General features: G+C 37.1%; 1 protein-coding gene across 2 annotated transcripts in view; it reads left to right on the forward strand.

Annotated features, from left to right (window-relative positions):
- CDK14 (cyclin dependent kinase 14) overlaps nucleotides 1-16,379 on the forward strand; it is a 567,294-nt gene that overhangs the window by 151,206 nt on the left and 399,709 nt on the right. For both annotated transcript variants that reach the window (XM_036862811.1, XM_036862812.1), the window contains one exon: nucleotides 14,988-15,082. In XM_036862811.1, coding sequence (XP_036718706.1) covers nucleotides 14,988-15,082 — 95 coding nt within the window. The remainder of the gene's footprint in view (nucleotides 1-14,987; nucleotides 15,083-16,379) is intronic.

Below are 16,379 nucleotides of genomic sequence, written 5' to 3' on the forward strand. Positions count from 1 at the left end.
AGGCTCTTTTGAATGTAGTTTTCCATTAAGTTTTACTTGATTCAACTCAACACATCGTTGGTACTCCACAAGTTTCTTGAAGAAAAGAATAGGTAGTCCATTGTCTATTAATTCCTTCCTACAGTGTCTCTTGTTGTTCCTTTTCTAGCTGCAGTTAAATGTCTAAAATCATAATACTTTCAACCTTTCTTCTTTCCTAGTATGTGCACATTTATTTAAATTTTCTTTTATGTATTGATTTAGCTGCATCCCATGGGTCTTAAAATATCATGTCCTCAGTGCCACATATTTATTTATGAATTTTCAATTTTGATTTTCTTTTTAACCCATATGGCTAGACTATTTAGTTTTCCTTTTATTCTTAATTTTTAATTTATTACATTGTGTTCAGAAAAAGTAACTTGAAATGTTTCTTCAGTTTTGAATATTGAGGTTTTTTTGGTGGCCTAATCTATGGCCATTTTTTTGAATGTTTAATGTGCACTTGAAAAGAATATATATTAATATATGTATTAGGTTAAAATATTAATTCTACTATTCAAGCCCATATATCTCTTACCTATTGGTCATTTGCTTGCTCTGTTGATGTCTGAGTGATGTATGTCTGTCTCCCATTATCACTGTGGATTTGACAATTTCTCATTTTATTGCTACCAGCAGTTGTTTCATACACCACAAAACTATGTTGTTTGGCTCATACTAGTTTGTGATTATTAAATTTCTTGGTGGATTTTAATGGGCTATACTAATTTAATCTATTTGCTGTTTTGTAAATTCTGTCTTCTCTGCCATCAATATTGCTATAATGCATGATTTTGCAAAAATACTTTTTTTTGCTATATCTTCCCTTTTATTTTCAGATTTACTCTTTTGTCTTAATTTTTTTGTCTCTTCTCAATAGCGCATTGCCAGATTTTCTTTGTCTTTCCAATATGAGAACTTTATATTAATAGAGATATTTTAAAGTTTATATTTATTGTAATCATTGATATATTTGGACTTAACTTCCTTATTTTATGATTTTCTACTTTATATGCTTTCTTACTGAGTACGCCCCTTCCCTAACTCTCCCATTCCTTACCCTCTTCCCCCTTCTTCCTTGCACTTTTCTCTTCCATTCTTTCCCTCCTTAATTTGTTTGGGACTTGTACATCATATTTATTCTAGTAATTACCTTTTAAGTGTTAAGAAATACACTAAAACTTATGCATGTGGAGTTAATCAGTATCTGCAGTCTGTCCTTAACAATCCAATAAATCCCAACATGCTTTTATTCTCTTTTTCTACTGTTATTTGCCTTCCTGCACTTCACCCATCACTCCAACTACGTCTTACATTGAGATAAAATGGAATTTTATATCTATTTTTTTCCTGTAGGTGGTAAAATTGCAATGTTTCCATCCCAACTGAGGAACTATCTTGAGTATTAGTGATCCAAAACCATTTTCCCATTTCATTTTAAAAGTATTGCTTAGTTGTCTTTTATTCAGCCATTGTTGTGTATAAAAATATTATGCTTGTTGAATAATTTTTCTGTTTAGATGTAACCTCTCCCTAGAGCTTTCTGGGAAAATTCTGTTCAAACATTGAACTTTTAACTTTTTCAGCTATGTACATTCTTTTAGTCACTGCCCATACATGTTTTATTTCGCTGATGAAATATTTAATCTCTAAATCTCTGTTTCTTTTCAAAGGATGTAATATCTTCTTAAATCTCTCTTAAGATACTGGTTATTTTTATTTAAAGTTATTACTTTTGCAGTGTCAACTCTCTTACCAGGGTTTAACTTATTTGCCCATTGAATTTTTTAAAAAATTAATTAATTAATTAATTAATTTTGGCTGTGTTGGGTCTTCATTGCTGCACGCTGGCTTTCTCTAGTTGCAGTGAGCGGGGGCTGCTCTTAGTTGCTGTGTGCAGGCTTCTCATTGTGGTGGCTTCTCTTGTTGCAGAGCATGGGCTCTAGGCGCACGGGCTTCAGTAGTTGTGGCGCACGGGCTCGATAGTTGTGGCTCGCGGGCTCTAGAGCACAGGCTCAGTAGTTGTGGCTCACCGGCTTAGTTGCTCCGCGGCATGTGGGATCTTCCTGGACCAGGGCTCAAACTTGTGTCCTCTGCATTGGCAGGCAGATTCTTAACCACTGCGCCACCAAGAAAGTCCCTGAATTTTTTTTTTTTAATGGAGTATGGTTGCTTTACAATGTTGTGTTAGCCTCCACTGCACACAAAATGAATCAGCCATACACATAAAGATATCCCCTCCCTTTTGGACTTCCCTCCCATTTAGGTTACCACAGTCCACTAGGTGAGTTCCCTGTGCTATACAACGTGTTTCCATCAGTTGTCCATTTTATACATAGTATCAATAATGTATATGTGTCAATCCCAGTCTCCCAATGCCTCCCACCCCACCCTTTTCCCCCTTGGTACCCATACATTTGTTCTCTACATCTCTCTCTTTGCTTTGCAACTAAGATCATCTATACCATTTTTCTACATGCCACATATACACGTTATTATATATTTGCTTTTCTCTTTCTGACTTACTTCACTCTGTATGACACTCTCTAGGTCCATCCACGTCTCTACAAATGACGCAATTTCATGGCCTTTTTTTTTTAGAGTTAGGATATACCCGATATCTTTATTTATTTATTTTTTAAAGATCTTTATTGGAGTATAATTACTTTACAATGGTGTGTTAGTTTCTGCTGTATAACAAAGTGAATCAGCTATACATATATATATATATATCCCCACATCTCCTCCCTCTTGCGTCTCCCTCCCACCTTCCCTATCCCACCCCTCTAGGTGGACACAAAGCACCGAGCTGACTCCCTGTGCTATGCAGCTGCTTCCCACTAGCTATCTATTTTACATTTGGTAGTGTATATATGTCCATGCCGCCCTCTCACTTCTTCCCAGCTTACACTTCCCCCTCCCCATGTCCTCAAGTCCATTCTCTTAAGTCTGCATCTTTACTCCTGTCCTGCCCCTAGGTTCTTCAGAACCATTTTTTTTTTCTTTGTAGATTCCATATATATGTGTTAGCATACAATAGTTGTTTTTCTCTTTCTGACTCATTTCACTCTGTATGACAGTCTCCAGGTCCATCCACCTCACTACAAATAACTCAATTTCGTTTCCTTTTATGGCTGAGTAATATTTCCATTGTATATAGTTGCTACATCTTCTTTATCCATTCATCTGTCGATGGACACTTAGGTTGCTTCCATGTCTTCGCTATTGTAAACAGAGCTGCAAAGAACATTGTGGCACATGACTCTTTTTGAATTATGGTTTCCTTAGGGTATATGCCCAGTAGTGGGATTGCTGCATCATATGGTAGTTCTATTTTTAGTTTTTGAAGGAACCTCCATACTGTTCTCCATAATGGCTGTATCAATTTACATTCCCACCAACAGTGCAAGAGGGTTCCCTTTTCTCCACACTCTCTCCAACATTTTTTGTTTGTAGAGTTTTTGATGATGGCCATTCAGACCAGTGTGAGGTGATACCTCACTGTAGTTTTGATTTGCATTTCTCTAATGATTAGTGATGTTGAGATCCTTTCATGTGTTTGTTGGCAATCTGTGTATCTTCTTTGGAGAAATGTCTGTTTAGGTCTTCTGCCCATTTTTGGATTGGGTTGTTTGTTGTTTTGATATTGAGCTGCATGAGCTGCGTGTAAATTTTGGAGATTAATCCTTTGTCAGTTGCTTTGTTTGCAAACGTTTTCTCCCATTCTGAGGGTTGTCTTTTCGTCTTGTTTATGGTTTCCTTTGCTGTGAAAAACCTTTTAAGTTTCATTAGGTCCCATTTGTTTGTTTTTGTTTTTATTTCCATTTCTCTAGGAGGTGGGTCAAAAAGGATCTTGCTGTGATTTATGTCAGAGAGTGTTCTGCCTATGGTTTCCTCTAAGAGTTTGATAGTCTCTGGCCTTACATTTAGGTCTTTAATCCATTTTGAGTTTATTTTTGTATACGGAGCTAGGGAGTGTTCTAATTTCATTCTTTTACATGTAGCTGTCCAGTTTTCCCAGCACCACTTATTGAAGAGGCTGTCTTTTCTCCATTGTATGTTCTTGCCTCCTTTATCAAAGATAAGGTGACCATATGTGTGTGGGTGTATCTCTGGGCTTTCTGTCCTGTTCCATTGATCTATATTTCTCTTTTTGTGCCAGTACCATACTGCCTTGATTTCTGTAGCTTTGTAGTATAGTCTGAAGTCAGGGAGCCTGATTCCCCCAGCTCCATTTTTCGTTCTCAAGATTGCTTTGGCTATTCGGGGTCTTTTGTGTTTCCATACAAATTGTGAAATTTTTTGTTCTAGTTCTGTGAAAAATGCCAGTGGTAGTTTGATAGGGATTGCATTGAATCTGTAGATTGCTTTGGGTAGTAGAGTCATTTTCGCAATGTTGGTTCTTCCAATCCAAGAACATGGTTCTCTCTCCATCTGTTTGTATCATCTTTAATTTCTTTATCAGTGTCTTATAGTTTTCTGCATACAGGTCTTTTGTCTCCTTAGGTAGGTTTATTCCTAGGTATTTTATTCTTTTTGTTGCAGTGGTAAATGGGAGTCTTTCCTTAATTTCTCTTTCAGATTTTTCATCATTAGTGTATAGGAATGCAAGAGGTTTCTGTACATTAATTTTGTATCCTGCTACTTTACCAAATTCATTGATGAACTCTCGTAGTTTTCTAGTGGCATCTTTAGGATTCTCTATGTATAGTATCATGTCATCTGCAAACAGTGACAGTTTTACTTCTTCTTTTCTGATTTGGATTCCTTCTATTTCCTTTTCTTCTCTGATTGCTGTGGCTAAAACTTCCAAAACTATGTTGAATAATAGTGGTGAGAGGGGGCAACCTTGTCTTGGTCCTGATCGTAGTGGAAATGGTTTCAGTTTTTCACCATTGAGAACGATGTTGGCTGTCGGTTTGTCATGGCCTTTATTATGTTGAGGTAAGTTACCTCTATGCCTACTTTCTGGAGGGTTTTTATTATAAATGGGTGTTGAATTGTGTCGAAAGCTTTTTTCTGCATCTATTGAGATGATCCTATGGTTTTTCTCCTTCAATTTGTTAATATGGTATATCACATTGATTGATTTGCATATATTGAAGAATCCTTGCATTCCTCAGATAAATCCCACTTGATCATGGTGTATGATCCTTTTAATGTGCTGTTGAATTCTGTTTGCTAGGATTTTGTTGAGAATTTTTGCATCTATGTTCATCAGTGATATTGGCCTGTAGTTTCTTTTTTTGTGACATCTTTGTCTGGTTTTGGTATCAGGGTGATGGTGGCCTCGTAGAATAAGTGTGGGAGTGTTCCTCCCACTGCTATATTTTGGAAGAGTTTGAGAAGGATAGGTGTTAGCTCTTCTCTAAGTGATTGATAGAATTTGCCTGTGAAGCCATCTGGTCCTGGGCTTTTGTTTGTTGGAAGATTTTTAATCACAGTTTCAATTTCAGTGCTTGTGATTGGTTTGTTTATATTTTCTATTTTTTCCTGGTTCAGTTTTGGAAGGATTTTCTAAGAATTTGTCCGTTTCTTCCAGGTTTTCCATTTTATTGGATATGGTTTATTTGATATGGTTTATTGGATATGGTTGCTTGTATTAATCTCTCATGATCCTTTATATTTCTGCCGTGTCAGTTGTTACTTCTCCTTTTTCATTTCTAATTCTATTGATTTGAGTCTTCTCCCTTTTATTGTTGATGAGTCTGGCTAATGGTTTATCAATTTTGTTTATCTTCTGAAAGAACCAGCTTTTAGTTTTATTGATCTTTGCTATTGTTTGCTTCATTTATTTTTCATTTATTTCTGATCTGATCTTTATGATTTCTTTCATTCTGCTAATTCTGGGGATTTTTTGTTCTTCTTTCTCTAATTGCTTTAGGTGTAAGGTTAGGTTGTTTATTTGAGATGTTTCTTGTTTCTTGAGGTAGGATTGTATTGCTATAAACTTACCTGTTAGAACTGCTATCTCTGCATCCCATAGGTTTTGAGTCGTTGTGTTTTCTTTGTCATTTGTTTTAGGCATTTTTGGAATTCCTCTTTGATTTCTTCAGTGATCTCTTGGTTATTTAGAAATGTACTGTTTAGCCGCCATGTGTTTGTATTTCTTAGTTTTATTTCCCTGTATTTGATGTCTAGTCTCATAGCGTTGTGGTCGGAAAAGATACCTGATACGATTTCAATTTTCTTAAATTTACCAAGGCTTGATTTGTGTCCCAAGATATGATCTATCCCAGAGAATGTTCCATGAGCACTTATGAAGAAACTGTATTCTGTTGTTTTTGGATGGAATGTCCTATAAATTTCAATTAAGTCCATCTTGTTTAATGTATCATTTAAAGCTTGTGTTTTCTTATTTATTTTCATTTTGGATGATCTGTCCATTGGTGAAAGTGAGGTGTTGAAGTCCCCCACTATGATTGTGTTACTGTCGATTTCCCCTTTTATGGCTGTTAGCATTTGCCTTATGTATTGAGGTGCTCCTCTGTTCAATGAATAAATATTTACAATTGTTATATCTTCCTCCTGGATTGATCCCTTGATTGTTATATGGTGTTCTTCTTTGTCTCTCGTAATAGTCTTTATTTTAATGTCTATTTTGTCTGATATGAGAATTGCTACTCCAGCTTTCTTTTGATTTCCATTTGCATGGAATATCTTTTTCCATCCCCTCACTTTCAGTCTGTGTGTGTCCCTAGGTCTGAAGTGGGTCTCATATAGACAGCGTATATACGGGTCTTATTTTTTTATCCATTCAGCCTGTCTGTGTCTTTTGGTTGGAGCATTTAATCCATTTACATTTAAGGTAGTTATCAATGAGTATATTCCTATTACCATTTCCTTAATTGTTTTGGGTTTGTTATTGTAGGGCTTTTCCTTCTCTTGTGATTCCTGCCTAGAGAAGTTCCTTTAGCATTTGTTGTAAAGCTGGTTTGGTGGTGCTGAATTGTCTTATCTTTTGCTTGTCTGTAAAGTTTTAAATTTCTCCGTCAAATCTGAATGAGATCCTTGCTGGGTAGAGTAATCTTGGTTGTAGATTTTTCCCTTTCATCACTTTAAATATGTGCTGCCACTCCCTTCTGGCTTGCAGAGTTTCTGCTGAAAGATCAGCTTTTAACCTTATGGGGATTCCCTTGTATGTTATTTGTCATTTTTCCCTTGCTGGTTTTAATATTTTTTCTTTATATTTAATTTTTGATAGTTTGATTAATATGTGTCTTGGTGTGTTTCTCCTTGGATTTATCCTGTATGGGACTCTCTGTGCTTCCTGGACTTGATTAACTATTTCCTTTCCCATATTAGGGAAGTTTTCAACTATAATCTCTTCAAATATTTTCTTATTCCCTTTCTTTTTCTCTTCTTCTTCTGGGACCCCCATAATTCGAATGATGGGGCATTTAATATTGTCCCAGAGGTCTCTGAGACTGTCCTCAATTCTTTTCATTCTTTTTTCTTTATTCTGCTCTGTGGTAGTTATTTCCACTATTTTATCTTCCAGGTCACTTATCTGTTCTTCTGACTCAGTTATTCCGCTATTGATTCCTTCTAGAGAATTTTTAATTTCTTTTATTGTGTTTTTCATCATTGTTTGTTTTCTCATTAGTTCTTCTAGGTCCTTGTTAAATGTTTCTTGTATTTTCTCCATTCTATTTCCAAGATTTTGGATCCTCTTTACTATCATTACTCTGAATTCTTTTTCAGGTAGACTGCCCATTTCCTCTTCATTTGTTTGGTCTGGTTGTTTTTTACCTTGCTTTTTCATCTGCTGTGTATATCTCTGTCTTCATATTTTGCTTCACTTACTGTGTTTGTGGTCTCCTTTTCGCAGGCTGCAGGTTCGTATTTCCCGTTGTTTTTGGTATCTGCCCTCTGGATAAGTTTGATTTGGTGGATTGTGTAGGCTTCCTGGTGGAGGGGTCTGGTGCCTGTGTTCTGGTGATGAGGCTGGATCTTGTCTTTCTGGTGGGCAGGACCATGTCTGGTGGTGTGTTTCAGGGTGTCTGTGACCTTATTATGATTTTAGGCATCCTCTCTGCTAATGGGTGGGGTTGTTTCCTGTCTTGCTAGTTGTTTGTCATAGGGTGTCCAGCACAGTAGCTTGTTGGTCATTGAGTGGATCTCGGTCTTAGTGTTGAGATGGAGATCTCTGGGAGAGCTTTCTCCTTTTGATATTATGTGGGGCCGGGAGGTCTCTGGTGGACCAATGTCCTGAATTCAGCTCTCCCATCTCAGAAGCTCAGGCCTGACACCCGGCTGGAGCACCTAGACACTGTCAGCCACATGGCTCAGAAGAAAAGGGAGAATAAAAAAGAAAGAACGAAAGAAAAGGAAATAAGTAAAATAAAATAAAATAAAATTATGAAAATAAAAAATAAAAATATTATGAAAAATAAAAAAGTAAAAAAGTAATAAAAGGAAAAGAAACAAAGAAGAGAGCAAAAAAACCAGAAAACAAATCCACCAAGGATAACAAGCACTAAAAATTATTCTAAAAAAAAAAAAAAAAAAGGACAGACAGAACCCTAGGACAAATGGTAAAAGCAAAGCTATACAGAGTGTTTGCAGATGACATGAAACTATACATAGAGAATCCTAAAGATGCTACCAGAAAACTACTAGAGCTAATCAATGAATTTGGTAAAGTAGCAGGATTCAAAATTAATGCACAGAAATCTGTTGCATTCTTATATACTAATGATGAAAAATCTGAAAGTGAAATTAAGAAAGCACTCCCATTTACCATTGCAACAAAAGGAATAAAATATCTAGGAATAAACCTACCTAAGGAGACAAAAGACCTCTATGCAGAAAATTAAAAGACACAGATGAAAGAAATTAAAGATTATACAAATAGATGGAGAGATATACCACGTTCTTGGATTGGATGAATCAACATTGTGAAAATGACTCTACTACCCAAAGCAATCTACAGATTCAGTGCAATCCCTATCAAACTACAAATGGCATTTTTCACAGAACTAGAACAAAAAATTTCACAATTTGTATGGAAACACAAAAGACCCCGAATAGCCAAAACAATCTTGAGAAAGAAAAACGGAGCTGGAGGAATCAGGCTCCCTGACTTCAGACTATACTACAAAGCTACAGTAATCAAGACAGTATGGTACTGGCGCAGAAACAGAAATATAGATCAATGGAACAGGATAGAAAGCCCAGAGATAAACCCACACACATATGGTCACCTTATCTTTGATAAAGGAGGCAAGAATATACAGTGGAAAAAAGACAGCCTCTTCAATAAGTGGTGCTGGGAAAACTGGACAGCTACATGTAAAAGAATGAAATTAGAACACTCCCTAACACCATACACAAAAATAAACTCAAAATGGATTAAAGACCTAAAGGTAAGGCCAGACACCATGAAACTCTTAGAGGAAAACATAGGCAGAACACTCTATGACATAAATCACAGCAAGATCCTTTTTGACCCACCTCCTAGAGAAATGGAAATAAAAACAAAAACAAACAAATGGGACCTAATGAAACTTAAAAGCTTTTGCACAGCAAAGGAAACCATAAACAAGACGAAAAGACAACCCTCAGAATGGGAGATAATATTTGCAAATGAAGCAACTGACAAAGGATTAATCTCCAAAATTTACACGCAGCCCATGCAGCTCAACATTAAAAAAACAAACAACCCAATCCAAAAATGGGCAGAAGACCTAAATAGACATTTCTCCAAGAAAGATATACAGATTGCCAACAGACAGATGAAAGAATGCTCAACATCATTAATCATTAGAGAAATGCAAATCAAAACTACAATGAGGTATCATCTCCCACCGGTCAGAATGGCCATCATAAAAAATATCTACAAACAGTAAATGCTGGAAAGGGTGTGGAGAAAAGGGAACCCTCTTGCACTGTTGGTGGGAATGTAAATTGATACAGCCACTATGGAGTACAGTATGGACTTCCCTTAAAATCTAAAAACAAAACTACCATACGACCCAGCAATTCCACTACTGGGCATATACCCTCAGAAAACCATAATTCAAAAAGAATCGTGTACCAAAATGTTCATTGCAGCTCTATTTACAATAGCCAGGACATGGAAGCAACTGAAGTGTCCATCAACAGATGAATGGATAAAGAAGATGTGGCACATATATACAATGGAATATTACTCAGCCATAAAAAGGAACGAAACTGAGTTATTTGTAGTGAGGTGGATGGACCTAGAGACTGTCCTACAGAGTGAAGTAAGTCAGAAAGAGAAAAACAAATACCGTATGCTAACACATATATGTGGAATCTAAAAAAAAATGGTCATGAAGTACCTAGGGGCCAGATGGGAATAAAGATGCAGATCTACTAGAGAATGGACTTGAGGATACAGGGAGGGGGAAGTGTAAGCTGGGACAAAGTGAGAGAGTGGCATGGACATATATACACTACCAAATATAAAATAGATAGCTAGTGGGAAGCAGCTGCATAGCACAGGGAGATCAGCTCGGTGCTTTGTGACCACCTAGAGGGGTGGGATAGGGAGAGTTGGAGGGAGGGAGATGCAAGAGGGAAGAGATATGGGGACATATGTATATATATAACTGATTCACTTTGTTATAAAGCAGAAACTAACACACCATTGTAAAGCAGTTAAACTCCAATAAAGATGTTTTAAAAAAAAAACTCTACAGAGAAAATCACACAAAGAAACATACACATACACACTCACAAAAAGAGAAAAAGGAAAATATATATATATATATATATTAAAAAGAAAACAAAAAAAATTAAGAGAGGAACCCAATCAATAAACAAATCTACCAATGATAATAAGCTGTAAATTTAAACTAAGATAAACATTAAACCAGAAACAAATTAGATGCAGAAAGCAAACCCCAAGTCTACACTTGCTCCCAAAGCCCACCGCCTCAATTTTGGGATGATTCATTGTCTATTCAGGTATTCCACAGATGCAGGGTACATCAAGTTGATTGTGGAGATTTAATCTGCTGCTCCTGAGGCTGCTGGGAGAGATTTCCCTTTCTCTTCTTTGTTAGCACAGCTCCTGGGTTTCAGCTTTGGATTTGGCCCCGCCTCTGCATATAGGTCATCTGAGGACTTCTGTTCCTGCCCAGACAGGACGGGGTTAAAGTAGCAGCTGATTAGGGGGCTCTGGCTCACTGAGGATGGGGGGAGGGAGGGGTACGGATGTGGGGCGAGGCTGCGGCGGCAGAGGCCAGTGTGGCGTTGCAACAGCCTGAGGCACGCCATGTGTTCTCCTGGGGAAGTTGTCCCTGGATCACGGGAGCCTGGCAGTGGCGGGCTGCACAGGCTTCCGGGAGGGGAGGTGTGGATAGTGACCTGTGCTTGCACACAGGCTTCTTGGTGGCTGCAGCAGCAGCCTTAGCGTTTCATGCCCGTCTCTGGGGTCCGCGCTGATAGCCGCGGCTTGCGCCCATCTCTGGAGCTCGTTTAGGCGGTGCTCTGAGTCCCCTCTCCTCGTGCACCCCAAAACAATGGTCTCTTGCCTCTTAGGCAGTTCCAGACTTTTTCCCGGACTCCCTCCCAGCTAGCTGTGGCACACTAGCCCCCTTCAGGCTGAGTTCACACAGACAACCCCAGTCCTCTCCCTGGTGTCTGACCTCCGAAGCCTGAGCCTCAGCTCCCAGCCCCCACCCGTCCCAGCGGGTGATCAGACAAGCCTCTCAGGCTGGTGAGTGCTGGTTGGCACCAATCCTCTGTGCAGGAATCTCTCCGCTATGCCTTCTGCACCCCTGTTGCTGTGCTCTCCTCTGTGGTGCTGAAGCTTCCCCCCCACCCACCCCCTGTCTCTACCAGTGAAGGGGCTTCCTAGTGTGTGGAAACTTTTTCTCCTTCGCAGCTCCCTCCCAGAGGTGCAGGTCCCATCCCTATTCTTTTGTCTCTGTTTTTTCTTTTTTTCTTTGCCCTACCCAGGCACGTGGGGAGTTTCTTGCAATTTGGCAAGTCTGAGGTCTTCTGCCAGCATTCACTAGGTGTTCTTTAGGAGTTGTTCCACATGTAGATGTATCTCTGATGTGTTTGTGGGGAGGAAGGTGATCTCCATGTCTCAGTCCTCCACCATCTTGAAGGTCCCCCAATTTCATTCCTTTTTATAGCTGAGTAATATTCCATTGTATATATGTAGCACATCTTCTTTACCCATTCCTCTGTTGATGGACATTTAGGTTGCTTCCATGTCCTGGCTATTGTAAACGGTGCTGCAATGAACATTGTGGTACATGACTCTTTTTGAATTATGGTTTTCTCAGGGTAAATGCCCAGTAGTGGGATTACTGGGTCATATGGTGGTTCTATTTTTAGTTTTTTAAGGAACCTCCATACTGTTTTCCCCAGTGGCTGTATCAATTTACATTCCCAGCAGTGTGTATGAGGGTTCCCTTTTCTCCATGCCCTCTCCAGCATTTATTGTTTGTAGATTTTTTGATGATGGCCATTCTGACAGGTGTGAGGTGATACCTCATTGTAGTTTTGATTTGCATTTCTCTAATAATTAGTGATGTTGAGCATCTTTTCATATGTTTGTTGGCCATCTGTATGTCTTCTTTGGAGAAAAGTCTATTTAGATCTTCTGCCCATTTTCTGATTGGGTTGTTTGGTTTTTTGATATTGAACTGTATGAGCTGCTTGTATATTTTGGAGATTAATCCTTTTCAGTTGCTTCGTTAGCAAATATTTCCTCCCATTCTGAGGGTTTTCTTTTCATCTTGTTTATGGTTTCCTTTGCTGTGCAAAAGCTTTTAAGTTTCATTAGGTCCCATTTGTTTATTTTGGCTTTAATTTTCATTACTCTAGGAGGATGGTCAAAAAATTTGTTGCTGTGGTTTATGTTAAAAAGTGTTCTGCCTACGTTTTCCTCTAAGAGTTTTGTAGTGTCTGGTCTTACATTTAGGTCTTTAATCCATTTTGAGTTTATTTTTGTGTATGGTGTTAGGGAGTGTTCTAATTTCATTCTTTTACATGTAGCTGTCCAGTTTTCCCAGAACCACTCATTGAAGAGGCTGTCTTTTCTCCGTTATATATTTTTGCCTCTTTTGTCATAGATTAGGTGACCATAGGTGCGAGGGTTTATCTCTTTGCCCATTGAATTTTATACTTTTCTTTCAAGCTGTTGGTGTTCCTGAAATTATTTGTGATTTTTGGTTGTGTACTCATTTTTGTATTTTAGAATTGCTGTCAGCTTATTCTGTTTTCTGTAAATTGTCTCTAGTGATTGTGTGAGACAGGCAGGAATTGTAGTTTGGGGATGGGAGATGTCATCCTTTCTCTGGGTATTGGCTACTTCAGTCCTTGCTCTGCCCTTCTAGCCTGAAAAAAAAAATTTCTCTGCTGTCTCCTCTCCACATGTTCCTGCAGTTTGCTTGGGAGGACATCGTGTGTTCTCCTGTGTTGGTAAGTCTCATATTTACCTAGAGACTCCTGCTTCTTTTATCTGTACTAGTCTTCCCCTACATGTTAGGGCTTTAAATTCCCCCATTCTTTTCTCTGAAGTTTTCATTCTGATTACTTTTTATCTTTTAGAATTCCTCTAAATATCTGGTTAGATATTGACACTCTTTTTTTTTTCACTTTCCTATTTTTAATTTATTATTTTTGAAAAATATCTTTTCATTCACTATGTGGCATTTGGGGGGGGGGAGGAGGTAAGCAGCATCACTCAATTTGCCAAATAGAATCCTTATAAACCATGCGAGTCAGATTCATTGTGAGTATGTTGTGTTTTTTCATAAGTGGTATAAGAGCTCAGGGTCAAGAATAGTGTACTATAAACTTTCTGCAAGAAGTTCTTTCCTTAAGTTTCTAAAATTGGTTTCTTATGGAGTGCCACAAGCATTAGTAACTTTTTATAAATGTAGTTATAACTGTGATTACATAATCCTTTAAAAATGTTATTAATTTCTTATATAATTATCATTTTTAATATGTTTTGATATTATCTTTTTACAGTGACATTAAAATAATAAGCAATTTGTCCTCATGGAGGACAACACTCCCTTTTTCTTGCTCTCTGGTGAACATTGGGGTGGGAGTTGAGCACAGCAAGAGTGATGAGACCACTCACTCTTAGCACTCCTATGGTCATGATGGAATGTACAGTTTCTTAAGGAAGAGTGATTTCGTTGCAGCTAAACCTTAAGGATTGGTGTATGTAGACATAAGAGAGTTTCTTTTGTATTAATTAGTGTTATCTGAATATTTTGATTATGTGTTTGCATTATTGCTAAAAGGTAACAGAGGAGTAACTTTGTATGACTGAATTTTATACAGTCATGATTTACGACAGGGGTCAGGTAAATATTTTCAGCTTTGTTGGCAATATGATCTCTGTTGCAAGTATAATTTTGTTGTAGCTTCAAAGTCATAAGACAATATGTAAATGAATGAGTGTGACTATGTTCCAATAAACTTCAGGACACTAAAACTTGATTTTCATACAATTTTCACATGCTATGATATTTTATTCTTTTTTAGATATCCCCCCATTAAAAAAATATAAAAACCTTTCTAAGTTTATGGGATATATGAAAATAGGTAGTGGGCTGGTTTCCAGCCCCTAATTTAGACTGTATAATAACATGGAAAATATTCATAATATATTGAGTTAAGAAAAAGCAGGTTACAAAACACTATCTGTAGTGTAGTCCCATTTATGTTAAAAAGCAATCATAAGTATACAGGTAGCACTAGAAGAAGAGCTATCAAAATGTTAATGGTGGCTCCCTGTTGGTGATTAGATTATGGGCAAATTTAAACTTCTATACTGTGTTCATTTGCATATTCTGAGTTTTGTACCCTGAATATTTATTATGTTGTTTTTAAAAATAAACATTCTTGTATCAGAAAAAAGTTATTTAAAAACTGACAGAATCTACATTTTCAGCAAAATTGGGTTATTCATTGTTAATTAGTTTGATACAATCTGTTTTGTTTACCTTCTGCTTCATTTTTAGCCAACAAGTCCCAAATTTGGAAAAGCTGACTCATATGAAAAACTGGAAAAACTAGGAGAAGGATCTTATGCTACAGTATACAAAGGGAAAAGCAAGTAAGTTCATTAATTTTTGAATATTTCACATGTAAAATATACCTGTTCTCTTAGTATTAAGTAACAGTATGTTTAAAAAATTTTTATTTAATACAGAATAGATTTTCCTCCCTCAGGTTTTTTGTTGTTATTGTTGTTGTCATTGTTTTAACAATTGTAAAAGTCAGTAGACTTGGTTTTCTCCGTGAGCAAACAGTTTTGCAGACCTGTCCAATTTATCTTTTCTGTCCTTCCCCTCTTCCAACTTTGTTTTCTCTTTCTCTCATTGGAACCCTCAAATGAGAATTCATTTCCAGGTGAATGATGTGATTAATTTCTCATGGAGGTTTAGCATTTGCTTAAGAAAAGAGTACTGATCTGACAAAGCCAAATGTATTGATTATTCTTGACATCTTTTTAACTTGAGCTTTTACTCCATCTTTCAGAAGTCACTTAATTAAACAAACTGCAAACTCTTTCTTTCTTCCTGTCTCCTTTGGCATCATGCTGCATATATTTCCACACAGAGAAACAACTCTTCCCCCCTTTTTCCTCTTCCCCCACATTCTCTCTCAGGGTCAGGGCACAGATTTGGATTCTTAAAAAGCTTGCCCCTATATGTTTCTGATAGGCCTCCTCCCTCTCCCATATTGATTAAGAGCACAGATTTGGTGGCATGTAGCTTGTAGAAACTTTTAATACTCTTCCTGAAATAACTACAGGAGACAAAAGCCTCATTTTACCTTAATAACAATACCAAATAGTGTTGAAAAAATTTTTTCTAAACTATCCTTGTTTTTGTCTCCCTTTTATTTCATTATATAAGATAGGAAATCCTAACTAATTACTCAGCAGTAATTGAATTACTAACTAAGCTAAGTAATTAAAGAGACAGAGAAGACAATTCTCTGAAGGATCATTCTAAACACATAATTGGAAATTTTGACTATGTGCTTATTTAGGTACTCTTTGGCTTTTCTGGAATGTAGTCTTATACCTTTGTTCATAGTTTTCAAGTTAAGAAGATAAAGCAATATTCCTGATAAAGGAAGATATGTAAGTAAGGAAATTCAGAAATGCTGTAGATCAAAATTGAGTATTAATTTTGACTCTTAGACATTTGCCCAAAAAAAAAAGCCTTTAAAAAATTTGAATAGAAAAAAAATATGATGGGGAAGGAAAAAAAAATCTAGAGGGCTGTTAACGGCTTCATTGTGTCTCTTAAGCATTATGGAATGTCATAAATGGTTGAGTTAATTTCAATAGTGGTTGTGTCCCAAGTTTTTGTATTTTTTCCTAAGGAAAAATAGTACTCTAC

The sequence above is a fragment of the Balaenoptera musculus genome, chromosome 9 (assembly GCF_009873245.2).
Source record: "Balaenoptera musculus isolate JJ_BM4_2016_0621 chromosome 9, mBalMus1.pri.v3, whole genome shotgun sequence".
In the NCBI taxonomy this organism is placed as follows: Eukaryota; Metazoa; Chordata; class Mammalia; order Artiodactyla; family Balaenopteridae; genus Balaenoptera; species Balaenoptera musculus.